The sequence below is a fragment of the Apodemus sylvaticus genome, chromosome 7 (genome assembly GCF_947179515.1).
Source record: "Apodemus sylvaticus chromosome 7, mApoSyl1.1, whole genome shotgun sequence".
NCBI classification, from domain to species: domain Eukaryota; kingdom Metazoa; phylum Chordata; class Mammalia; order Rodentia; family Muridae; genus Apodemus; species Apodemus sylvaticus.
The window spans coordinates 5,987,831-6,014,806 of NC_067478.1; the positions used below are offsets into that span (position 1 = coordinate 5,987,831).

At 40.4% G+C, this 26,976-nt stretch overlaps 1 protein-coding gene across 3 annotated transcripts in view; it reads left to right on the forward strand.

Annotated features, from left to right (window-relative positions):
- The first annotated feature begins 1,590 nt into the window (after positions 1-1,590).
- The window catches only part of Cmc1 (C-X9-C motif containing 1), a 61,774-nt gene continuing 36,388 nt past the window's right edge, over positions 1,591-26,976 (forward strand). The window contains exons 1-2 of one of the 3 annotated variants that reach the window (XM_052187033.1): positions 1,591-1,820; positions 23,589-23,678. In XM_052187033.1, coding sequence (XP_052042993.1) covers positions 1,733-1,820; positions 23,589-23,678 — 178 coding nt within the window. In that variant the 5' untranslated portion in view covers positions 1,591-1,732. The remainder of the gene's footprint in view (positions 1,821-23,588; positions 23,679-26,976) is intronic. The other 2 variants (XM_052187034.1, XM_052187035.1) reach the window with 2 other exon arrangements.

Consider the following 26,976-nt stretch of genomic DNA (forward strand, 5'->3'; position numbering starts at 1 on the left):
TCCATTTTTTAAGCTTCTGTTTCTAAAGGGAGTTTTCTCGGCTTCCACCCTGAACCCAACAATTTCCTAAGACTTAATTCTTAAAAATATATATTGGGCTGGTGAAATGGCTCAGTGGGTAAGAGCACTGAGTGCTCTTCTGAAGGTCCTGAGTTCGAATGCCAGCAACCACATGGTGGCTCACAACCATCCTTAATGAGGTCTGATGTCCTCTTCTGGTGTGTCTGAAGACAGCTACAGTATGCTTACGTATAACAATAAATAAATCTTTTTTAAAAAAAAAGAATGGTGTGTATTGTATTTAAGAGTTAATTTGTACTGTAATGACTTGTAAATATTGTAAATGTTTTCCCCAAAGCATTCCATTTATTATGAGAAAGGCATCTAAGTACCATGACCGTGGAAATGAAACCGAAGAGAGCATACATAGTTCTTACTAAAGCTGACTGAATTCACTCCCTTTATCAAGGTATGTTTTGCATATGTAATTTGATTACTTGAATGCTGAGTGCCTGACTTCTGTGTTTATAACTCATCTCACTCTCTCTAAAATCTTCCGGTGCCTCTGTACACACATCCAGTGGTCAGCTTGGGCTAAATGAGTATCTGCCTAATCCAACAAATCATTCATTTCCAGCAAAATAAAAAGGATGCCCATAGGTCAGCACATTTATAAAACATACAAGTAAAGGAACCGACTTCCTGCCCGGCTGAGTGAAGGTTTAATTCTCCACCTTGGCACCTCAGCGTACAGCTGTAATGACAGCGTTCTGTCCAAATAGGCCCTTAAATGGGAGCCCTGCTGAGCAGAGACTCACTTTCCCAGGCCTGTTCAACTGTGATATCTTTTCTGCCAACTGACCAGGCGGACTCAGCAGCAGGGAAGGAGGTCTGCAGGTAGGTGGGCAGAGGATCGGTTTGAAAGCCTTAAATCCCTCGCAGGGAAAGAGGCAGCTGCTCCATGTTTTCCCAAACATCTGCCCCTGGCCTCACTCACCCTTTGCAGGCTCGAGCTCGTTAATGGAGATCTGGTGAAGACTCAGAACTGAAGGCCCATCAGTGAGCGGAAACAGGCCTGAGTGCCACCCAGAAAGTTACCTTTGGGCAACTGTTCCTTTCCCTTATGTCAGCAACAAATTACAGCTTTCAAGGAGTGTCAAGATCCGTAACATCACCCAGACTGGACTGGACGGCCAGGGGATGTTCACAAAACAGGGGTCTCCTGTGCAGGACTCCTGCAGTTGGCTTTTCTCTCAGTAACAGCGCGTTGAGAATAAGGGCTTTATTTTCATTACTTTTCCTCTTGGCACTCAAGACTGAGGCTGAAACCCAACAGAAACAGAAGGACAAATGACTAAATGACCGGGACTTTCAGTACCTTTGAGATAAGAAGCCCAAACCTCAAACCCCACGTGTTTCTTTGAAATGTCTAGCGGTGCACAGGAAGCAGTCTCTTGGGGGCGCATGCGTGGCCACGCCCCCGGGCCCTTCCCTGAGAAACCCGCCCACTCTACAGAGGGATTCCGGGAGAGAGCAGTCAGGCGCAGGCGTAGAACAAACCGGAAGTAGGAACGGGACGGGGGCGTGGCCTGTTCTCACCTCCTAGGTCTTGCTCTAGCTCTCCTGCGAGAGCTGCGGGCGGGCGAGAGGCTGCGTGCGCAGCTCAGTTCAGGCTCCTCCCCCTCTCGGCCACGTAGCCTGTGAGTGGCTTGCTGCTTCTCCGCCCTCCGAGATGGCGCTGGACCCCGCAGGTACTGGGGTCAGCGTGGTTGTGAGGGCCTGGGCCAGGGCTCGGTGGCCGAGGATGCGCGGCTTCCGCGGTTAGCGTCTCACTTATCCTGAAGGCTGGGTTTCCACTCTCCGCGACTGGCCGTCCATTTGCCGCTCGCTGGGGCTCTAGTTGCTCAGTGAGGGGCGTTGGGTTGGTTTGTGTCAGCTTCCATTATCTCCTCAATCTCTTCACCATCTAGTGTTTGTTATTTATTTTTCCTCCCTTGGGGCACAGGCTCCTTTGAAACAGTATCGCGTGTAGACGCGGCTGTCTCAGAAATCTGTAAAGTTTCCTACTGGTGCACAATGACATTTTGTTCCGGTAATTTTATACCGGCTAACTCCCAAGTTCATCCTTGTAGCCCAGTGTAACGAAGGCTCCAGGAGCGACTGGCTAAAGTCATTTTCTTGGAAAGGCTCTCCCAAATATCTTCCGTGTCATTTTAGCTTTCATGGTTCCACTTAGGTTTGCAGTCAAGTTCAGTTCCTCAGGAAGTTTTACAGAAGCACACTTTTAAGTAACGGCGAAGAGGCAGGGATGGAAAGGTAATGAGTCTAGTTTTTATGGATAGAAAAACCTCAAGGTAATGGTAGGTTAGAGACTTTCAAACATTTGAAGGTTCTGAGTCAAAAGGATGCATGTGATCCTCAAATAGGATGGAAACTAGGTATAGCATTCAAATAATTTGTCACTTTATTATTAAGTTTAAGTGTATTCAGTTGTCCCAGAATAGTGTTTGCATGGTTGATTCTTTTCTCTCCATTTTCAGAGAAGGAAGCAGGCTCAGAAAGGTTAAGCCACTACTCAGTCACTACCCCTAGCTCCTTCATGTCCATCAGATTTGAACTCAAATGTCTGTTCCTCATAGAACTGTCCAAAACAAACCTCTGTTCATCTGCTGCAGTCTCTCTACTCTCCACCTAATGTAGTAGACCAGAGTCTTTAAGTGTATATGTATATATCTCGTCTGAACGCAGATAACGGTAGACTTGGGGACTTCTATAATTTGAAGCCTATGGCAGTTGTGGACTTGATCCTACCAGTTTGAGGCAAAATATTTGGACTGAACGCTGAAACAGCAGTAGGCTCAGGCTTTGAAGCAGCAACCTGAGCAGCAATTATGTGGTAAAACATACCGAGTCTTATTTGGTTTGAGGGTGACTACTTAGATTGGAAGGTGGGAGGCAGTAATGAAGAATGGGTAAGGGAAGTTCAGGTAAAGTGCATATGATTTGGTATTTTAATGACCTTGAAGATAATCTCATATAGATAGTGATAGGGGCACTCAGGTTAAAGCAGTGGTTCTCAACTTTCCTAATGCTGAGACCATTTTACAGTTTCTCATGCTGTGGTGACCCCTCCCCCCCAACCATAGAATTATTTTCATTGCTACTTCACAACTGTAATTTTGCTACTGTTAGGAAACTTTTTTTTTTTTTTTTTGAGATAGAAGCTTGCCAAAGGGATGGTGACCCACAGGTTGGGAGCCGCTAGGTTAAAGGCCTGCGTGGATCTTTATTAGACAGATGAGAAAATATAAGAAACAAACACGTCATATTTGCTCTCAGCAGTTTCTTGTTACTCTTAACCCCCTTGGAAGGTAGAGTGTGCTCAAGGCTACGTAGCTGTTGCCTGTTAGGGCCAAGTTTTGTTAGAAACCACATTTCCTTCCCAACCTAAGCTGTCAACCAGGCCTTTATTTTAGTACTTTTTTTGTAAAAATAAACTTGTTGGGGGCTCAGTGTTCTTGGTATATTGTTTTGTAATCTAGGAAACAATAATGTATAGGACAAACAAGGACCCCACCCCAAATAGCCTCTCCCTGTTTGTTCACAGACAGTTAATTTTTTTTTTCTTCAAGACAGGGTTTCTCTGTCCTGGAACTCACTCTGTAGACCAGGCTGGCCTCAAACTCAGAAATGCCTCTGCCTCCCAAGTTCTGGGATTAAAGGCGTGCTACCACTGCCTGGTCTCACAGACACTTAAAGACACATTATGAAGACGGAGTGTGAGGAGAGAGGTGCTTTTGCTCAGTTAAGAGCTTATGGAGAAGCACCATTTGCTTGAATAGGTCAAGGATGAGAAGAAGCTACCATGAAAAGAGCTGGGGGCTGGGACCATTGTGGGCATTCAAAGTGGCATTGAGCTGACAGCAGCAGAGTCCAGAGGAGAGCCATAAGGAAAAAGGTTAAGAAGGTGGGCCTGAGATGGACAACTAGCTGGTGCAGGGCCTTGAGTTCTATGACGAAGCATTTTAATTCTTTTTTCCTTTTGTTTTTTTTCCCAAAGTCTGGACCCAACAGTGAGATGTAGGCTGCATCCATATTTTTGTGTGACTTTTCCATTTATAAAGTTGGTAACACACCCCTTGAAGGTTTATCAGGCACAGTCATGCTTGCTCTTTTCTACTGTAATAAGTGGAAGAGACTAGAGAAAGGACAACATACCAAGTAAAGCGGTAGGGAGAGCGATTGCCTTCATCCTGGGGCCTGCCAGAGCTGCACTCTTAGATCCTCTGACACTGAAGTACTTGTTAGGCGGTTCAGACATGCTGCTCTGCACACATGATTCCAATTCTGCTGACTCATCAGTCACTAACTCTGTGTGTGTGTGTGTGTGTGTGTGTGTGTGTGTGTGTGTACTCTAGTTTCTGCTCTGATAGGAGATTCTTAAAACCTTCAGTCATAACTGGGACCTTTGATCTCAGTACTGTTACGAGAGTTTATAGTGTAACTTGTTCTCCTATACTAGCATTTAAGTTTCTCTTATTTCAAGTTAAGGTTCTTTGCAAACTCATAATACTTCCGATAAACGTTGTGTATTTTAGAAAAAAATCTAGTCAAATTCAGCGATTAAAACTTTTAAAGATTTAAAAAAAAAACCCATATAACCCACTATCATCTATAAATACAAATGTTAAAATTCATACTTTAGATATAATTTTCAAAAAGGCAAAATTATGACTCATGCAAAAAATGGATATGTTTAGAGATTTTCTTCAACTCATTAATTAGTGAAGGAACCAGTAAGATATAAAAATTAGTCCAAAAATATTTGAGAAACTAGATACATAAACAGTTTTATAGGTTTCGCCACAGATCAGAACTTTTAATTTACATCAGGTCCTCTTTGGTGCTATTGCTTTAAACACTTATTTTGATTTCTGCTTGATAACAGTCTTAGAAGTTAGCTCCTGCCCCTAACAAAGTATAAAAAACACAATAACTGAAAGTATCAAGAAGCCACATACTTTGCCTAGTCTGGTATTTCATGAAACATTTCTGAATTTATTATTGTACTGGCTGGTTTGTGTGTCAACTTGTTTCAAGCTGGAGTTACCACAGAGAAAGGAGCTTCAGTTGAGGAAATGCCTCCATGAGATCCAGCTATGGGGCATTTTCTCAATTAGTGATCAAGGTAGGAAGGGCCCATTGGTGCTGACATCCCTGGGCTGGTATTCTTGGGTTCAATAAGAGAGGAGCAAGTTGAGCAAGCCAGTAAGGAACATCCCTCCATGGCCTCTGCATCAGCTCCTGCTTCCTGACCTGCTTGAGTTCCAGTCCTGACTTCCTTTGGTGATGAACAGCAATGTGGAAAGTGTAAGCTGAATAAACCCTTTCTTCTCAATTGCATCTTGGTCTTGATGTTTTGTGCATGAATAGAAACCCTGACTAAGACAATTATGTTTCCAGATGACAGCCACAGGAAATCGTGTTTTTGGCATACTACCCAGGAGATCTGCCCACCTCTTTCTCTTGCCTCCTTTTAAAGATGGCCAAGGCTTCTCTTCCCTTGTCAGTTAGCACAGGCTCCTCTTTTCCCTTTACTTTTACAAGATGTGTCTGTCTGTCTGTCTGTCTGTCTGTCTGTCTGTCTATCTGCCTGTCTGTATCCTTCTGGGGTCATTCTTTCATTGCTGTTCTCTTCCAGGAATCTGGTAAGTGGAGAGATCTGGGCCTTGTTAAGCTTGAGGTGGAGAGAGAGGAGGATCATGATGACGCCCCGTGGGTGTTGCTTAGGTGTATGGTGGGAGAAGGCTGCAGTCACAGGCCCGGAAGGACCAGGCTTACTCTGGTTCTTTTTCTAACTTAAGTGTTACCTAGTGGAATATGCACTTAGAACTAGCTCTTACATTTACTGGAAACTTACTTGCTGGTAAGTTAGACGTCTAAACATATTTGAAGAATCTTTCTCTCCCTTGAGCATTATGTGCTTGATTATGTGAGGTGATATGCACTGACTGGAAATTTAACATTTATCATTGCTGTTTTTTCGAGACAGGGTTTTATGTAGTTTAGTCTAGCCTTAAGCTTACACTTGTGCTCCTCCTGATGCCCACGCTTCACCAGGCTGGGATTCCAGACATGCACCACCACACCTGCTTAGGTGAAGCTGGGATTACAGACCCAGACCTTTGTGCTACATCCCCAGACTTGTTCTGGCTTTTTTTTTTTTTTTTCTTTTTCCTTTTGGAGACAGGGTTTTGTTTGTTTGTTTGTTTGTTTGTTTGTTTGTTTTTGTCTTTTACTGTGCCCAAGCTGGTCTTGAATTTACTATGTAATGCATACTGGTTTCAAATTTGTGTGATCCCCTTCCTTAGCCTCCAAGATGTTGGATTACAATTGTGCATCATTATTTCATAGATTCTCTTTAGACATGGATGACCATGGTGTTCCAGAGTGAAAACAATAACTAGTTGGCCTGTGCATGTGTATGTGTATACTTCTAGCCTAGAAGTATATTTGCCTTAGAAAATGTTTAGTCCCAGTGGATCAACTTGATGGTGTTCGAATGGGTTGCTGTGCAGACTTTATAGACATTGGAATAAACAAAATGCATAGAATGAAGACTTGAGGCAGAAGCCTGAGTCATGCCAATTGAGGGCTTCCCTGTGAATACGGTAAATATAGAAGTGTCCTTAGCCCTCAAGAACTTCGAATTCTGTCTTGAGAGAAGAAGGACCCCAAGGTTTTAGTTACATGATAACAATTAGGACTTCGCTTGTTTTCTGCCATTTTGAGTTTTGATTAGATTAATTTATCCATACTTAGCTGATACAGTGTAAGTGATGTATCTTTCTTAGTTATCATATCTGCAATCACATGGCATGTGACTGTCTTTGGTGGTGGTAGTAATTTTGGTTACTTACCATCCCTTTCTTTGCTGTTTTTTTCTCCCTCTTACAATTAATACATATTTTGTAGGTAGATCACTATGCAGTGTAAATGTCCCCTCCTTGAAAATCCTTTGATTTAGCATCATTTGGTTCTTACATTATTCATCATTTTCCATGATGGTTAAATAATTTTCTGCTGTCAGTATTTCATCTACATTTATTAGATGAGTGTTGACATTTTTGTAAGAGACATCCCATAGTCTCCTAGCATATACTTAGGAATGTATTATGGGTGTTATTGGTAAGGATCCACAGAACCCGTTTTTTAATGGTTTACAATTTATCTGTATATGGAATTGTGTTTGTGTTCAAACTTGACTATTGGGAGTCATTTTTCACCAGCTTCTGTATCCTTGTGATATGATCCTATTTATTTTGAACATTTCCTTATTTTCTTCACACCAGATATCTAAGTTTATCTTATTTATCTTATACTGGTTCATGGAATTTGTTATTTCTTTGAGCATCCCTGTTTTTCTTTTTTAATTTCGGAATAGTAGAAAGGAAGGTCACGAGGTGTAGGTTCCACTTGGATGTTTTACATGTAGTGCTCTATGTAACTCTTTGCTTTTCCTCCCAACCATTAATTCCCAGAAACAACAACTCTGAGCGTAATTATTTATAGATAAATGCTTAGGCCATAAGCGTCTGCTTGTTCTCTGACTAGCTCATAACTCAATTATCCCCTTGATTCTAACTGGAGTCCAGCTACATGGCTGGTTTCCTTTCTTCATCTTCGTATGTCCATGTCCTTAGTGTTCTGGGGTGAATCTTGTCGAATTTCTGACTATTTTCCAGACTATTTTCTGACTATTTTCTGACTATTCTCTCTATCTGCCTGGATGTCCCACCTCCTATTTCCTGCCTCAGCTCATTGGTCATAAGCTTTTTTTATTGACAGGTGATGATTGTAAGAGATTCTCTCGATAGCTTAATGATGTGGTTCTCTTAGAAAGGGAAGTATAAGGGAAACAGGGTGGAGGAAATGGAATGTGGTTTCTGGGAAGGTTAGCCTCAGTTTGATCATTTCCTGTGCACCAAACTGGATAGGTTGTCCTGGTGTGGAGGCAAGGGAGCTGGACTTAGAAACCACTTTTATAGTGGGTCAGGCATACCTGGCTATTGCCAGGTAACTGTTGGGTGGAGCTTAGACAAAATGCTAACACCAGCTCCATCCTAAAACTAATTTATCTGAAACTATCAGGAATCTTAATTTGGATAGCAATAGGTATTACATAAGTACACTGTATTTTGTAATGTATTTCATGATTGTAGTAAAAAACTCTTGAGTAACATTGGCCTAAGATGAACCTGAAACTGGCCATGTAGATATATGCATCTTTTTCTTTTGTTTCATTCTTTTTTATTCTACAGTGTTCATTTCTTTAAAAGTTTCATAAGAAGCTTCCCTGATTGTTGTCCCTCTTCAGTCTTTAAAAAAGTAATTGAAATTCACCCGCCAAGAACCATATAAAAATAATGTTATGTAAAAAAACAGTGTATTGGTGTTTCTCTCATTCTAAGTCCAGCCTTTTTTTTTTTTTTTTCTTGAGATGTAATGTGAGATCTGTAGATATGATGTGCCTAAAACCATTGGAGATGAAAACCTGAAATAGAAAGCAAGAAGGTAGTGTAGTGAACAGTAGGGTTTGCCCACGCATGGCTGGAAAGGCCCAGACAGTTGTGTTGTGCTTCACCAAGATGAGAGGATGCAGGACTGGCTTCTGGGTTCAGGCGTCGTCAGCTGTAGGTAGCATCGTAGGAAATTTTGGGATGAGAGGGAGGAGAGGAAGATAGACCAGATACTACAGTGTCTTCAAGCCTTCAGTGTTTGCGATTCTGGATATTCCTCATGGTTTGCAAGGGGGTTCTGACCCAGCACAGGAAGTTCAGAACAAAACCCTTGTTATTTTTTATTAAACTAAATTAGTACCATTATTTAATTAATGTCTTATTTGTGGAAATACATGTTTATAAATGTCAAAAGATAAGATGCTAGGCAGTACTTAATATAAATGAAACTAATAAAACTGTCCTCAGACAAGAACATTAATACACAAATTAAACTTCTAGCCCAAAGGGCTGTATTAGATCATTACATTAGAAGAATTGCTGGGAAAATTTGTAAAGAACTGATATTGTGGGGTTTTTTTCCTTCTTACAATAATGAATTGTTACTGGGAGTTTTTATAGCTTAAATTAAACACGATTAATGATTAATTGAGAGCATAGACTTTCAAATGTTTGTGGTGCAGAATAGGGAAGTTTATCTGTCTTACTCATTCTGTACATAGCCTCTAATGTGGTAAGAGGTGTAGTATTCATTAACAAATGAATAAATATTCATAGCTATGGAATTTTGAAGTTGTCTTGTAGAGTATTCACTAAGTGGTTTCATTGCATCTCTGCTGTGTGCTCTGCTGTGAATTAGAGAGTAGGTTAAAAAAATAACTAGAGAGTCTCTAGAGGCAGTAAGCATAACTCATGCCAGTTCTGGTAATCAGCCTCACTTTAGGATAATTTGGGGAGCCTTTAATACTTCTCCACTTCCAGAATAACTGTCTGGATGGAGCCCAAGTATCAGAAACAACCTGCCTTCTATGGTGTTTTTTAGCCAGGGTAAGAATCTAGAGAGAGTACCAGAATCTTCCTTAGTTGGTTCACCAAACCGTAGCAGAATACCATGGCTTAGGTGACTCCCAGACTAGGTGGGTAGCTTAAACAATAGAGGTGATATTCTTATCTTCTTATCTTTCTGGAGGCTGGGCAATCCAAGATGCCAGTGGCTCTTGATATTGGTAAGAATCTTCTGCCTTGCTGAAAGATGCTTTATAGATTTTCATATGTTAGAAGGGAAGGACTCTGTATCCTTTATAAAGCCGGTCCTATCTGATGGTGACATTTAACCTCATCACTGTAAAACTACCCTCACGCTCTCTCCTTCCATCTGCAGTCATACTGTGCAAACATTTTTTTGAAAGTAGGATAATATAACTCAGAATGGCACAATGAAGGTTCAAGGTTAAGTTGAAATTGGCATGTTGATGGGACTTGGAAGTTTCCAGCAGATGGTTGAGAATAGGAGTGGAGGGCAAGGAGATGGGGGGAGTACTGGTGCCAGGTTAAAGGTGGCTCGTGGTGACCCTGGGCAGCACACGCACACAGATGGGCATGTCTCACATGCAAGGATAACTCAACAATTTGTGATGATTTCCATATCAAGGAAAGAAAGAAAAAAAATGATGCTGTGGATTACCTAGAGTAGTTACTCACCAGGTCAGCTTTGATAATTTTTTTCTGGTGCTCTAAGATACCACTGTTCAGGATATGTTTTGAAACATTTAATGTTTGCTTCAGGTTTCTTATAATGAGTTAGTTTTAATATCATCATTTTGGCAAGTTTTAGTTCTGAAGGTGAGTGTAAATCTTAGCCAGTTTAAGTGGAGATGAATTAGATTCAGGAAGTAGGTGATCATATGTGGAATGGTGGGTATGTGCATCTTCTTCTACACAAAAACAAAAAACATCCCCCCCCCCAAAAAAAAACTAACCAACCAACCAACCAAAAAAAAGGTAAAAAAAAATATCATGGTCCAGTTGAGCCTGAATCTGAACGCTACACCAGGAAAGATGTGATTTGAGTATCCAAGCAGAAGCAGGGCTTGTGACATAAGCCCATAGCCTCTCAGGAATTCCCTGCCCCACCACAGTACAATACATGCTTTTCACAGAAATCTTATGAAAAATTACAAAAAAAAAAAAAAAAAAGAAAGAAAGAAAGAAAGAAAGAAAGAAAGAAACAGTGGAGACATGGGCAAAGACACTGAGAAGCACTCAGAGTTGGGGTTCTTCTGCTGTTTCCCAGATGTATTTGTGAGGAAAAGCAAGTCATTTGGGCAGAATATTGTTAAACAGGCCACAGGCAAACTTTCATTCTTTTATCAAGCCTTTACTTCTGTCCCTATGGCTTGATGTCCTTTTTACTGGAAACCAGTGGGAAATTATAGTTGCATGAGGGGTATCTTATGGTTTTGTTGTAGGTGAAGCCTGTGAATTCCTTTAAGGAATCATGGTTTTGTGAGGATTGCACTGTGGAGAGTCTGCATTAGGTCTAAATTCAGTCTCACTCCATACAACAGTGTCCTGCTGAGCTATATGTCCTTTGTAGCCTCATGTTTGCTGATGTAATGCTTGGAAACGGAAGGTTCACACCTGCCAGTCTGCAGAATCTGAGGTCTGAGCTCCTGGGAGCAGGCACAGTTCCTGTGAGTGAGGCAGTGGGCGGCAATATGGAAGGAAGGCCACAAAGATGGCCAGCTGGGGTGTGTTACTGTGGGAGCCAGAGCCAGAAGCTAAGCAGAAATAAACACAGCTACAGCATTGATGCAATCTATGTATTTTGTAGAAGCCCGTGAGCTTTAAACACATTTATTTAAACAAAGTTGCTAACCTAACTTTTAATGTTTCCTCTCTTTGAATGCTATTTCCTCTAATTGACAAACTACTTCTCTTGCTATTTTTTTTTAACTTATAAAACGCTTTTCTGTAGGAATCAGAATTCTATTTGACTTTCTTACTTAAAAAAAAAAAAATCAAAAGAGAAAGCAAACCTAGAACTTTGACATTTTCAATTTCTGCCGCTCCCAAGCTGCTGCCGAACCCTTGCTGTCTGCAGGTTGTCTCCAGGCTTCTCTGTTACCATAGACACTCACATAACCTCACTTGCCAGATCCTTAAGTATGCCCTGCTCCCTGTGAGTGGTGCTGTCATGGGGACTGGGGACTAGACTACAGGATCTTGATATCGCCACCTTGTGGGTTTCACCGTGGAGCCTGTGCTTCACCATCTGCAAAATGGAATAAAATTCAGAGACTCCATGCTATGAAGACTCCAGCCCCGTGTGATCGCTCCACCCAAGGCAAGCAGGAATTTTATTGAGGAGAAAATTCTCTCCTGTTAAGCCTCTTGCTGTCAGCTCAAGTGTGGTTTGGAAGGAGGCTGGTGTAAGGACCCCTGCTGTTTGAGGTCTTGCTCTTCCCAGTTTAAGCCTTTTCCCAAGGCCTTTTCTCACTAAGCGCTTTTTTAATAACTTATTTTTGTTTTTAGCATGAGAATGTAATTTGAGCAGCCTGGCAGGATTGTGAACATCCATGTTTTTCTGGGTGGAAGGACCTGGTCTGCCATTGTTGCAGAGGTTCTGACTGAGAGCTGTGGTCTTAGGTACTGAGCCCACCTGCTGGGGCCCTCATTTCTGAGTTCCTCAGAAGCTAGTAACTAAATTGGTCAAATTAGAATATATTCATTGCTGAAAAGGTAGACCTGGCCCTTTTTGTGCTATATTCTCTATTAGGAAAGATTCTATAGCATTAAGATTTATTGCACTGCTATTTTGTGGATTTATAGCAGGTGCTACTGTCAGTAGCCTTATAATCTAGTACTACCACATTGCAGAAACACAGAGCCCCCAAACAAAACCTGAGCTAACAAATGCAGCCAATGGAAAAGGTGAAAATTGACTTTCAGGTGATGATAGAACACTGAGAAGTTGGAACTTTGGAAATTTCCCCCAGTGCAGTTGCCCTGATTCTTGTCTTAGTATAAATTTATATGGCCGTATTGTAGCATGCTATAAACTTGATAGTGTTTTTCAGGCTCTTATACAGATGCATAACATAGGCATGCAATATTAACACTAGGAGATAAGTTTCTAATTTTTTATAGTATTTGTAGTATTGAAGAGAGTTTTGTGTTATATACAAAATTATAATTAATAATTGGTGTGATGATTTATATACTATCAAATGAGAAAAATCTTAGAATTTATACATTTAAAACTCTTAGATTTTTTTAGCTTAAAATTAATTTTTCAAGAGTTTCATCATGAGTATACTGTATTTATATCATTGCTACACCCCTTTGTTTCCTTTCTCCAACTCTAGTGTCCCCCACATCACTCTAGAATTACAACCCCTATAATTATTATTGTTTTACACACACACACACATGCACGCACGCACGCACACACGCACGCGCGCGCACACACATACACACACATGCTATAAACTATAAAAGTTTAGTTAGTGCTAAACTAACTGGATGTGTTAACTATATGGATGTGTTCAGGGCTCACCACTGACAGCTGTGTAATCAGGAGACTGATCCTTGGGAAAAGTGGACCCTCCCTCTCAGCAGCTACTGACTGCATCTAGGAGTAGGGCTTTGGGGCATTACCCTCCATCTGGGTCTATATGTCCGCCTGTGTGGTCTTCACAGATCCTGTGCAGTCAGCCTTATTGTTGAGAGTTGAAGGTAGCAACATTCCTGCCCTGTCCTGAAGAGAGTGTCTGTAGCAGGTGTCCTGGGCCTCTGGCTCTTACAATCCTTTGCTGTCTTTCTCCATGCTCCCTGAGGCTTCTGTGTAGGGTTTTGATTTAGATGTATCCATTGGGGTTGGCAGCCCCTGGTCAGTGTTGTCTGCATTTGCTGTGCCTCTGTGATGGTCTCTATCTGCTGTCAAAAACAGCTTCTTGTTGAGGCTGAGAACTGCATTTGTAGAGAGCAAATGTGGGTAACAGTATCATTTTATGATTTAGCATTTTGAAACCTTGTTTTTGTTTTTGTTTTTCGAGACAGGGTTTCTCTGTGTAGTCCTGGCTGTCCTGGAACTCACTCCACAGACCAGGCTGGCCTTGAACTGAGAAATCCGCCTGCCTTTACCTCCCAAGTGATGGGCTTAAAGGCGTGCGCCACCACCACCAGCTAGCAGTTTGAAACCTTGAACTGATATCCATGCAGTTCTAGAATTGTTTCTTTGCCCCAGGAATTTTTAGAAGGAAGATGAGAAGGATTTTTGTAATCCAGACAAAACCAATGGGTTTGATAGGAATATGAGAACCAGGATTCATAACAAAGGTGGACGTCTGCTATAGTTTATTCATGAAAAATGGTTCAGTATATACAGTTATATCTTTTGTCAAAGAACTGATCCAGAAAAATAGTTCCTTAGTTGCCTAAAACCATTGCAGGATTTAGAAAGGAAAGAATGGATTTACTAGGGTTTGTAATAAATAAGGTATCCAGTAAGACTATGTGGGTAAAAGAAAAGGTGAAACTTTGAAATTGATTTCATAAACTAGATCAGGATTTCATAATTATTCAACTCTGTTCAGCAGTTACAGTGTTAATCATTGATGCCTAGTTATGATTGCACTGTACATACAGAGACAGGGGTATGCAGACATAATCCTAGTTTCAAGTACACATTGACACTGGCTTTCCATTTGACAAGGTGTGCTACAAACACTTCACATCCGGCAATAGGGTTCTCCTTTCTGTTTTATAGAGTTCTCCTTTCTGTTTTGGTTTTTTATTTTTTTTAGTTTTGTTTCCACGTGTGGTCACATTGTTTCACCAAGGAAGATCTTTGAATCTGCATTTTACTTTAGTCCCTGCTGGTTCTGCTGCTCTGATAGGGTCCTTTAAATCTGTCCTTCATCTGCATTTCTGTTATCTTCTCAAAGACCATTGTTTGCTTTTACCCTAATCTTATGACAGTTTCTAGCAAAGTTAAGGGGGGGGGGAGATAGACCTAAATAAATAGTATAGTATATAGAGTTTAAGAAACTGCCCCATGAACCTTACCTAGTAAGTGCTGCAAGGCAGGAATGGTTAGTGACATTTTAAAATGCTGTTCAAAAATACAAGCACATACACACAAACATACAAACTCAACTCACATCAAAGCCTTGCTAAGGGGTGTATGTGGGCTTTATCAGAGAAGCCCTTGACAGGAGGTATATATTTATATATCTACGTGTATTTATATATGGAGGTAGTTAGTGTAAGGAATTGGCATAAGCAGCTGATCAGTTTGGGATGTGAGGCTGAGCAGGCTGTCCGAAAAGGTAGGCTTAGAGTAGTTGGCCTAGTGTTGAGCCTACAGTTAATGCAGTTGCTGAAGACAACCTCATATTTGCTCTTCAGACCGTTGGACTGGATAAACCAGTGAAATGTTTATGGAAGTCTGCAAAATAGTTCACAACTATGGCTGGCTTCCTTGAATGACAGTCCTGTAAAAGGTGAGCCACAGAACACTCTCACAGGTGCTCTCTAGCAAACTTTACTGAATCTAGGGATAATCTTTATACATGTTGACCACCCCTAATCTGGAAATATAAAATCTGAAGTTTTCCAAGACATGAGACACACAATTTATAAGTGCTCAGCCAGTTAAATCTTTATAGATATTCAAAAAATGAAAAATTCCTGTTCAGAAACACTAGTTGCAAACATTCTGGATAAATACTCAGTTTGGTCAGTTTTTTTTTCTGGAGATTATGATGCAGAAAATACAACTCTGATACTTAGCCTTGATTTAAGATAAGAAAGTCACAGGAAATCTTGAAATCAAGATTACTGGAAAAAAATATCTGTAATCAGAGCCTGAGCATCAGGATGGGAGTCCTAGTCATGATCATTGTTTTCCTAAGGAACCTGGAGGATGTAAACTGACTTTAAGATCGGCTAGGCAGAAACTGGACAAACAACCTGTCGTTTCATTGCTGATGTAGTGAGGGAGTCAAGGGAGGCTGTTCTGAGTTTATGTAATTGTAGCCTATTATTTATAAAAAGACACTTTCACCCTTAGAAATTGAATAAAAGATGAACAGTATCTTTCAGCAGAAGTTCATAAAAATTTGTCTGGTAATTGTTTGACTTCTAAAAGTTAGATGTTAGAATTTATACTGGGTACAAATTTTTATGTTTTAAGCTATGTTATTTTAATTCTAATGAAACTTAAAGGTCTTGCTAAAGCAGAAATATCTGGTGTCTTTGGAGACTCAGATTATAGTGATGTTTTGCTTGGTCAGACAGGTGAAAGAATGTTTTGCTGAAACTAACACAGGTGAAGTGATGTTTTACAAACATGTGAAAGGGTGCATGATGTTTAGAAAGAATATAAAGATGACCCCACAGAGAGTGGGAGCTTGAGCCTTGGTCTGCCTTGCTCCACCTTGCTATGTTGATGACACATGTCTTGGTTAGCCTTACATTGCATTGCTGAGCTTCCCTTGTGGAGACTTCATAGAAACTCACCAAAGAACTTCTTGTGAGATTCCTGTGGCTTCTTGCTGCTTCTGCAGACTCTGGCCAATTGGCGAGCCTCACGATTTCTTCTGGATTAAACTACTTTTACTGATTTGTGTGTGGTGTCTGCCAAATGGACTGGACTGTTGCTGCTGGTTCATGTTTGGTGTTTGATAGTGGACTGGGCTGAGAACAATGAAGATTGGAATCTCCCTAAAGAACTATTTCTAAACAGGTCCACTTTCCCTATATTCTAATAACCTTTCTTTCTACTATTTCTGATGGGTGGTGGGCTAGAGGGGAGGTTGACCACTTATAAAAGCAGGCTGTGAAAAATATATGCCTACATATTGCATTTTACAAGTACATCCCAGACTATCCACCATAAATGACCGTCTCAATCCCTGTGGACACCATGACTCTACTTCTTACTAGTGTAGAGTAACTTTGCCTGTTCTTGAATTAGCAGCCCATACTCTTGTGTCTTTTGCTCAATCAGGCTTTTTTTGAGAGTTTATTCATGTTGAGTGTTATCGGCATTGTCTATGGTAATGTTAGTGGTAGGTTATCTGTTTCTATTGGTAAGTCAGTTTTTGTTAATGTGATGAGGTACACATTATTTTCTCAACATGTGGCTTCAGTTCTTTACCAAATGAGTGCATAGAAATGGACCATGGTTGAGTGTGTGGTTACACATCACTCAGCATGCATTTCCCAGGGTTTCACACTCTCAGTAGCCATACGCAAGAGTTCTTACATTCTCTCCATCATTAGTGGTGTCAGTGTTGGAAATGTTAGTCATTCTGGTAGTTGTGAGTTATCACAGGCTGCATTTGGCTTCGAGTTTTGAATATTTTTGTTAGCGTTTATTAGCTGTGCGTACTCCTGTTCCATACACATGTATGTATACATGTATTTTGATCACATCACAGTCATGCCCCTCATTACACTTTGTGTTCCCCTCCTGCTCCTCTTCCCAATCAGGTCCTCTTCTATATTGTTTTTGTTGTCTGACCCAGTGATTTTTATCATGGCTGCTGAAAGAGCATGGGTAAAGAGCTGTTTTCACGGTCTCTCGCATTTCCTTGGTTGAACTAGGTTCTCTGCCTTCGAAAATGCTTAACTTTTAAAAGTATAACTTTACTTTGTGGTCATTTAGTAATACTCATAAGAAACCATAAAACTAGTATAATTTCCATGTACCTTTTAGCCAGTTTCCCTAATGAGATCTATGTACTCACAATCCATGCGTTTCAGCAGGTGATATTCTCTCAAAGGACCAAGCTTGATATTGGAGGGGAGACCAAAATCTCATTCTTTCATATATAAAGTCTTATCATACATGACACATAAACATATTCAATATCTGTGTGTAATCAGTATCTCATAGGGTTACAGTAAAAGAAAAAGCTCCTTTCAGGGGAAAAACATGACAGAAAGGGTTAGAATGTGCTGCTGTGACCCACTGTAGAAAAGCTGGGGTTTGGCACTGCCACCATGCTGTTGCTTCGTGGTCAGACCACCCATCTCTGCTTCTTCTCCTGTCTATAGCTGCATGGCTTATTTTTATGTGTGAAGGTTCAATTAAGCATGCCTGCAGTCAGCAGCAGAGCCACTCTGCTAACTATGAGAGCCTTCCCGCACTGCCTCTCAGTGGTCAGCTCAGTGGCCAGCTCATGGTTCAACACTTGGTGCACCTGTTGCCCCAAGTGTTGAACCATGGATGTCTTACCTTAATGGGTGCTTTCACAGAGCAGAATTTTGAAGGTTTACTGAAGTCTAAGCCATTGATTTTGTTTGTTTGTTTGTTTGTACTCCCTTTCTTGGCTTTGATGTTTGATGTTATATATATAAGTCAGATCTTCCTGATTCTGGGTCCTGATGACTTCTTTCTGTGATTGCTTTTAGATGTTTTTATCTTTGGTTCTTTATTTTGAAATTGTAGATTCACATGAAGTTACCAAAAATACCATGTAGACTCCCATATATCCTTGTGACAGACTTCTGTAGGGATGCTGTATAATTGTAAGATGATATTAAAGCTATAGAATTGAATTGGTACAGTATTACCAACTAGATAGTGGCCCTCTTGACTTTCTCCAGTTTGGGGCCCTAACCCAGGGTTTTGACCATATGAGACCCTGTGTGAGCTGCGCTCTAGGCTCTTCTCCGGATCTGCAGTTCACCTTGCACTTTTACAAGGAGTGTGTTCCAGTGCTCTGTGTTCCTCTTTGAAGCATTATACTAGCTATTGGATTTACTTTGGTTTGCTGTTTTGTTTGTTTTGTTGGATATTTAGATTTTTTAATTGAATTAAATAAATTTACTTTTATAAGTGTTTTTTCTTTATGAATGTATGTTTAATTTTGTCTTGTGCTATAACTGATTCAATTGATGTATACTTTTATTTTTTAGGCTATTCATAGTCTGAATTATACATATTATATTTTAAAATAGTGTACTAACCTTTAGTTGCTGAGATAAACCCAACTTATGTGGTTTTCTTCTTATATATTGGGTTTAATTCACTGGTGTTTTCTATAGGATACATACCTATACCTATATCTGTGTTGATGAGGTGTGCTGTGTGTGTGTGTGTGTGTGTGTGTGTATGTGTGTGTGTGCTTGTGTGCCTGTGTTCTCGCTGTAAATACTGCCTTTGCTTTGGGTGTTAGCATAATACTGCTGTTCTGAAATATGTTAGGAAGAGACTAGTATTGATATTATTTATTCTTTAAGTATTTGTCAGAATTTGTTAAAAGAAGCTCCTGTAGCCAGTTCTGTTGATTTATAAAGAAGGAGCTTCCATTTTAAAAACCTGATTTGTCTTTCTTTCTCCCTTTTTTACTGTGTTCTGTCCTTTTGTTATTTTCTTAGTCTCCTTACATGAAGTTCACTTCCCCCACTTTCTGGTTTTATAAATGGAAGTTTAGATAATTGGTTTCAGAGTTCATTTTCTACTGTGAGCTTTACTGCAGTAGGTTCTCTCCGGTGCGTATTGACATGCCTCACAGGACTAGTTGTGCTGGTGTTACTGTCCTTCATAAAGTGAGTGTATTTAATGTTGTTGAACACTGCTTTGCTTTCTACTTTGAGTGTTTGCTTTATGTGTAGTGCTTTGTAAGTTAATTTTTTTTTTTTAGTGATTGCACTATAGATTACAATATGTGTGTATAATTTATCAAGGTCTATTACCATCCACATTTTATCATTTAAATGCAATGTAGGTATCTGTGAATCTTTTTTTCTAAGTGAATGTGTGCATGTGTGCACGTGTGTTCAGGTGTGAGCAGGTGCATGGAAGCTGAAGGACAACCTTGGTTGTCATCCTCAGGAATAGTGTCCACCTCCTTTGACACCGGATCTCTCTCACTGGCCTGGAGGTCACAGCTAGGCTTCCCCGGCTGGCTAGTGAGTCCTTACCTTCTCAGTACTGGGGTTGCAGGTACGTGTCCCCATGGCTGCCAGGTGGATTATGTGGGTTCTTAGGGGTAGGTTCTTGTGCTTGCACAGTAAGTACTTTACTAAATAAATCATTCCCCCATGTCCCTCTGCCCCCAACCCCCGTTTGAGGTAGTGTCACTTGTAGTCCCAGCTTCCTTAGACCCTTCCAAATGATGGGGTTGCAAGGATTTGCCACCATGGCTAGCTGGAATATAAATATCTGTTTAAAATATTGCAGTATTACTTTTTATGTGTATAGGTATTTTGCCTGTATGTATGTCTGTGTACCATGTGTATGCCTGAGGCCAGAAGATGGCATCAGCTTTCCTGGAAGTGGAGTTACAGATGGTTGTGAGCAGTCATGTGGGTGCTGGGAATACAACATAGTCCCCTGGAAGAGCAGCCACTGCTCTAACCACTGAGTCATCTCTACAGCCCAAATGTAGATAGATATCTTAATCCTCATCAGAATTGCTTTTTATGATCTATTTGTTTTTAAGAATACCTCTTCATGAATGGAGAATGCTGTTCTACTTCTGTTTAAAACTGAAGAAATTTACTGCACTTAGTCTTTCTGTTGCTTTCTCCATTATTATTGTTCTGAATTTCCTTTCAGAGTTCCTTTCCATTCTGAATAACTTCTCAGGTTGTGATACTTCTTGACTCATCCCCTGGATCTCTTTTCGTCTGCCATCTTCATCTGAATGTTGCATATTGCTTTGTGTCTGCCAATCATGCTAATTCTTTTAATAAATCTGGTAGCTTTCTTATAAAGATGGTTTCTATTTTTTCTGTAGAATTATTTTACCTTTGATAGCTGTAATTATATTTCTTCCTTCCCAATCTGGCTTCCCTGGCTCCCTTCTTGGGTTGTACTGTCCGGAAAGCCTAGGATAACTTAGCCTGGTAGGAATGGTGAACGTTGCTGTCTCTGTCTTGATGGCTTTCCCAGGGCAAGTTTGACCATTGTGTGTGCTGGTTAGAGTTCGAAGTCATTTATCACATTCACAGCTTTTTCTATTCTTACTTTGCTGAGATCCTTTACTCTATATGGATATTGTATTTTGGCAGGGTTGTAATTACCGTGTTTCCCATATTTATTTTTTGTGTGAATTTCACTTACTGATGTCTGCATGTTCAGTGACCCTTGAAATCCTGCAGTAGATAGTGCTTGGTCATAAAGTACTGCTGTGGTTTCTTTTTAAACATATTTTTATATTTAATTTGCTTATTGTTAAGACTTTGCATCTGCATTGATCAAAGGGGCAGTAGAGTGTTCTCTCTCTCTCTCTCTCTCTCTCTCTCTCTCTCTCTCTCTCTCTCTGTGTGTATGTGTGTGTTTCTTATAACTTTGGTTTTGATATTAGGATACTACTGACTAAGAATGATTTTCATGACAAAGGATTTATATAGAACTTATTAGTGGACTACCTAAAAATGTGTTGCTGTTTTTAAACATATTTGGAGACATCTAAAGACCTTTCTGCCATTGGTTTTTTTACTTACGTTGTTGTCCAGAGCACAAGCTTACTGTGCTTTGAATTCTTTTAGATGTCCAGTGATTTGCCTCATAGTCAAATTGCAATTTATTTTAATATCCTATTATTAAGGAGAGTATTCTATAAGTATTCTATAAGTGTTATAATAAATTACTTGAAAATGTTAAAATGTTTTACAGTTTTAAAATATAAAATTAAAGTATGTTTATTTGGGGCTGTAGAGAAGAAGGTCCAGTGGTTAAGAGCACTTGTTTCTCTTCCAGAGAAACCAGGTTTGGTTTCCATTAACTAAAGGGAGCTCACAACCATTAGAAACTCTAGTTCTAGGCATTCTGACACTGTTCTGGCTTGTATATGGTATACATATGTGTACCCAGGCAAACATACCTAAAATAAAATACATACATACATAAAATGCAAATACATACACACCTACATAAAATAAAAATAAATAAATCTTTAACAAGATTAGTTGTGTGTTTATCTAATATGCCATATATGTGTATGTATTTAAACATGTTTGGAGATAGTCAAAGATCTTTCTCCAAATATATGTCTATACATACCCCCACCCTCCACATACATATAGGTGTATACATACATATTTAGAGAAAGATCTGGAATACAGATCAGTATATATTCTGATTTTTTTGTGTGTGTATGTGATTTTATTTTACAAATGTTATGTTATCTCCCATCCCTCATGCTCATTTGTAATGCGATCTTGATGCAGACCATGGAGTTTGATTCTTATATAGGGGTGTCCTGAATAACTTGGAAACATAGCAATGCTACATGAATTTGGGGATAGGGTCAGACAAGGCCACTAGGGCTCACCTGGCTGTCCTGAATTGTTTCATTTCTAGGCATTCTTTCTCAGATTGCTGTATCCTGACCCAGACTTGGAGAACTCACAGGTAGAGAGGAGTGTAGATCATCTGCTTATCTAACAAGCAGGCCTGCTGTGGCCATTCCAATCCAGATATGGGATGCAGAGGTGGAGAAAGGACTGACTTTGTAAACAGACCGTCTAGTTGCAGTATTGAAATCATCACCAGTCCTTGGGTCCTGGGAGAGAAGCCCCTGCCACCTGCAAGATCCCTGAGTATAAATGTCTGAGTCACGAGATGGCCGAGTAGTGTTTCACAGCAATAGTAATGAGGAGGCCACACCTCTGCCTGTTGGGGTTGAAGGAAGGAAGGAAGGAAGGAAGCCTTTTAGTTCCTGCATTTCCAAAAGCCTTAGCCTCACTCATGATTGGTGGCTGGACCCTGTAGTGTCAGTGGTGAGGCAATCATTTCAGACTCAAGGAACCTCTCTGCCATCTTGTTGCTGCACATTCTGGTAGACACGGTGCCATTGTCATTCCCTTGTGTGGGCAATGAGCCTTCTATCTCACAGGGTTAGGCGCTTTATCCAAGACCGCTTAGGTGTAGTCTGTGTCCCACTTCTGTCTGGGACTCATGTCTGTTCATTTGTTTCTCTATTTTTTTTCTAGTTTTTCAAAATCCTCTCTTAAGCTTTTAACTCTCGTAGAACTCAATTACTTTGTCATATATTGTGGTTTGTTATTCTGTGACACTTTGTTCTTTAAGGTGATTCTTGGATGCTTTGTTTCTTGGTATTGGTTGCCGTGTGTGTGTGTGTGTGTGTGTGTGTGTGTGTGTGTATGTGTGTGTGTTCTTTAAAATTTATATCCATTCATATCTGCCCATACCCAGCAGCTATTGGCATGGTACCAGAAAGAGTTTAGGGGCTCCAAATCTTAGAAACTTCCTGGGCTTTGAGGGTCAGATACCTTTCTTCCACTCTGTGGTATGACAGCAACAGAAGGTTAATAACCTGTGGTTTCTGCCTAGGCAGCAGATAGCTTCTGCTTAGAGTCACATCCGCTTTGGTATCAGGTTTTCTGGGATACCCATGGAAGTATGGCCATCTCCTTTAATCAGACTTCACCTGCCTTTTGCCTTTTGGATTCCTTGTGGTGGTGTAAGGCAATCACTCCTTCACTTTCCAGGGCTCTCAGAATTTAGGAAACATGTGGGTTGTGGTTGTAGTTGCCGAGTTTGCAGTTTCAGCCCGTGGTAGATGGTGTGCTTACTGGGCACAGACATCTTACATAATTTCATAGGCCCCTCCAGTTTTGTTTATTTCCCAGCTAGTTATGTCTTTGTTAGGCCACCTTGTCCTTAAGGTAGGCATGCTTTCTCTCACGTATCTTTCAATTTTCTGTCTATTCATCTATCTCAGCGTCTCAGCATCAGTAAAGATCAAAACATTTGCAAATTATATTAATAACAAAATGAGATTCAGACTTTAAAGTTGTGCTATCTGAGTAGACTACATTGTTGGGGAAGTGTTGCAGTAAAATTTGCAGAGTTTTAGAAAGATGTTGCTTGTGACCCTTCTTTTTTCTTTTATATAAAAAATATTTAGAATGATTTATAGTAATTAAAGTAATCACAACTTTATCCAGTGGTAAAAGAACCATTTACCACTGGATTTTACCACTAAGCATATTTGCTTAGACTTTTATTTTTAAATAAATTAGAATGTTAATTTTTCCTATCTGGTTATTGACTTGAAACTACCGTGAAATCTCTTTTTCCAGAGCAGCATCTCAGACATGTTGAGAAAGATGTTCTGATCCCAAAGATAATGAGAGAAAAGGCCAGAGAAAGGTGTTCTGAACAAGTTGAAGGTAAGATTCATATATTCATACAAAGATCAAACTCATTTGTGATAATATGATGTGAATTTAATCCTTAGCCTCAAAGTCAAGTAGAGTGAATTAATATGTATGAGTTGCTTCTCACACTTGCACTGTGTGCAATTCCAGCATCCCAGCTCTCAGACTTCCAGCCTGTCTTCTGTTCATTTACAATTTAAAAGCATCCCTCCAGCCAAGGAACAAACCCCCTTCTTCCTCGAAGTGTAGTTTTATAGAGAAAAACTTTTTTTTTATTCGATATAATTTATTTACATTTCAAATGATTTCCCCTTTTCTAGCCCCCCACTCCCCGAAAGTCCCTTAAGTCCCCTTCTCTTCCCCTGTCCTCCCACACACCCCTTCCCACTTCCCCGTTCTGGTTTTGCCGAATACTGTTTCACTGAGTCTATCCAGAACCAGGGGCCACTCCTCCTTTCTTCTTGTACCTCATTTGATGTGTGGATTATGTTTTGGGTATTCCAGTTTTCTAGGTTAATAACCACTTATTAGTGAGTGCATACCATGATTCACCTTTTGAGTCTGAGTTACCTCACTTAGTATGATGTTCTCTATCTCCATCCATTTGCCTAAGAATTTCATGAATTCATTGTTTCTAATGGCTGAATAGTACTCCATTGTGTAGATATACCACATTTTTTGCATCCACTCTTCTGTTGAGGGATACCTGGGTTCTTTCCAGCATCTGGCAATTATAAATAGGGCTGCTATGAACATAGTAGAGCATGTATCCTTATTACATGGTGGGGAATCCTCTGGGTATATGCCCAGGAGTGGTATAGCAGGATCTTCTGGAAGTGAGGTGCCCAGTTTTCGGAGGAACCGCCAGACTGATTTCCAGATGTGAGTGTTCAGGAGAAACTAGTTATTCTGTTAATTTTGAGGGAGGAAGAAGAAACATCAAACCTAAAGTGGACCTGGGAGGCAGTTGCCAGCCTGTTGTAATGTGTGGACATACAGACAGCCTGTTGTAATGTGTGGACATACAGACAGCCTGTTGTAATGTGTACACACACAGACAGCCTGTTGTAACGTGTGTACACACAGACAGCCTGTTGTAACGTGTACACACACAGACAGCCTGTTGTAATCTGTGTACACACAGACAGCCTGTTGTAATGTGTGCACACATAGGTTCACTGCCAGCCTGTTGTAATGTGTGCACACACAGGCTCACTGCCAGCCTGTTGTAATGTGTGTACACACAGGCTCACTGCCAGCCTGTTGCAATGTGTGCTCACAGACTCACACAGTGATGGTTTCCCTCATTGCCCCATCAGTGCATTATGAGGAATGTCTTGCTTGAGCTTGAACTGCATCAGAATTTGCTTTGTGTGTTCTCTGCTGCGTCTTGTGCTCTGAAGTAGCAGTTACTTATGTAAATGCATGTAGGGGCACCCACACATGCATGTCATTGAAAATGATTTTCACAGTACTGTTCCTGTGTGTGGTAATTTTAGAGACATTGTTGATTGATATGTAACATCCTGGTAAAATGCACATACAGTGATATTAGTAACTAAAATGGGGCCATCATAGGTCTGTAGTTGGTGGGCTGTCAGAAAAGTAGGTGGGAAATGTACTGTAGAAACAACTTTAAACATAATCTACCTCTTGGAATGGTCATTAAAAAAAGCAGCAACATATTTCTAATGGAGCTGGGGAGATGGTTCGGTGGTAAGAGCACTGGCTGCTCCTGCAGAGACCCAGGGTGTCCCAGCACTCACGTGGTGCTCTCAATTGTCTGAAACTCCAGTGGCAGGGCGTCTCAGACCCTATTTTGTCTTGTTGGGCACCAGAAATGTATGCCATGCACAGATGTACTTATAGACAAAACACTCATATAAAATAAAAATAAACAGAATCTTCTTCCTTCCCCTCCCTCCCTCCCCCCCTCTCTCTTTTCCTTTCTTTCTTTTTCCTTTCTTTCTTTCCTTTCTTTCTTTCCTTTCTTTTCTTCCTTCCTTTCTTTGTTTTTTCCTTTCTTTCTTTCCTTCTTTCTTTCTTTCTTTCTTTCTTTCTTTCTTTCTCTCTTTCTCTCTTTCTCTCTTTCTCTCTCTCTCTCTTTCTCTCTTTCTCTCTTTCTCTCTTTCTCTCTTTTCTTTTCTTTTCTTTTCTTTTCTTTTCTTTTCTTTCTTTCTTTCTTTCTTTCTTTCTTTCTTTCTTTCTTTCTTTCTTTCTTTCTTTCTTTCTTTCTTTCTTTCTTTCCTTCCTTCCTTCCTTCCTTCCTTCCTTCCTTTCTTTCTTTCTTTCTTTCATTCATTATGTAGGCTATTTTTTATCTCCCGTTCCTGTCCAAAATTACAAAAGTAATTTTTAGTGAGAGAACTGAGTTATAGATCACTACAGGTTTCTTTCTGGGGAATCAGGCTATGTTAACTGTAGTTTTATGACTGTCAAAAAAGTGAACATGCTGCAAGGGCCCCTTTCCTTCTCCTCCTCCTTCAGCCTTGGGCTTGACTTCTGCAAGACAGTGGAGGCCGTGAGACGGGAAAAGTCCCCATGGTAGCGTTGTGCTGCTTGTATTGAGTGATTTGTATGACTATTATATTTGAAACCCTCTATCAATTAGTAATTTAAAAGTCATCCTGTGATATTGCTCTTGCTTTCCCTGGAGATTAGTTGTTTAATCAGGGCCCCTTCCTTCAACTCTCCCACCCCAGGTGTCAGGAGAAATCAGCCATTGGCACCTGCAGGGTTCAGGGCACATCTGGCATTGGCAGGTGTCACATTGACAATCCCAAGAGGCAGCTTTCCACTTGCCTCATGGGACTTTACAAAACACATCCTCATTCAGGCGATGCAGGGGAAATCTTGAAAGTGTAATAAAGTATTGGAGTAAAACTTTCCACTACTAGGGGAATAAATTTGTTCTGAGAACCCCAACCCAGAGCGGCAAGCTCACGTGTATTTTCTTTCTTTTTCCTGTTTTGTAGCCCATTGTCCTGTGACACCTTGAGTGCAGAACACTAGCTAGCTCAGTGTTCTTTGTTAACTTTTCCTGGTAAGATTCGATGAAAATGCAAAATAACTGCATGACTTTGGGTTTCTGTACTGAACTTACTTTTAGAAAGTGAAACTGTTTCGGTTTCTGAGGTAAAGAGAAGACTATAGAATATCTGTGCTTTACCATGACTACACGATAGTGGTGAATGATAAAGCAGTTTCAAGCTTTGTCAAAAATGGAGTTATTTAGCATGTTAGGATATGGTTTTAAATAGTCCAGTGTCTTGACTAGTGAGAGCGTCTTAGTGGTCATTGGACAGTGGCT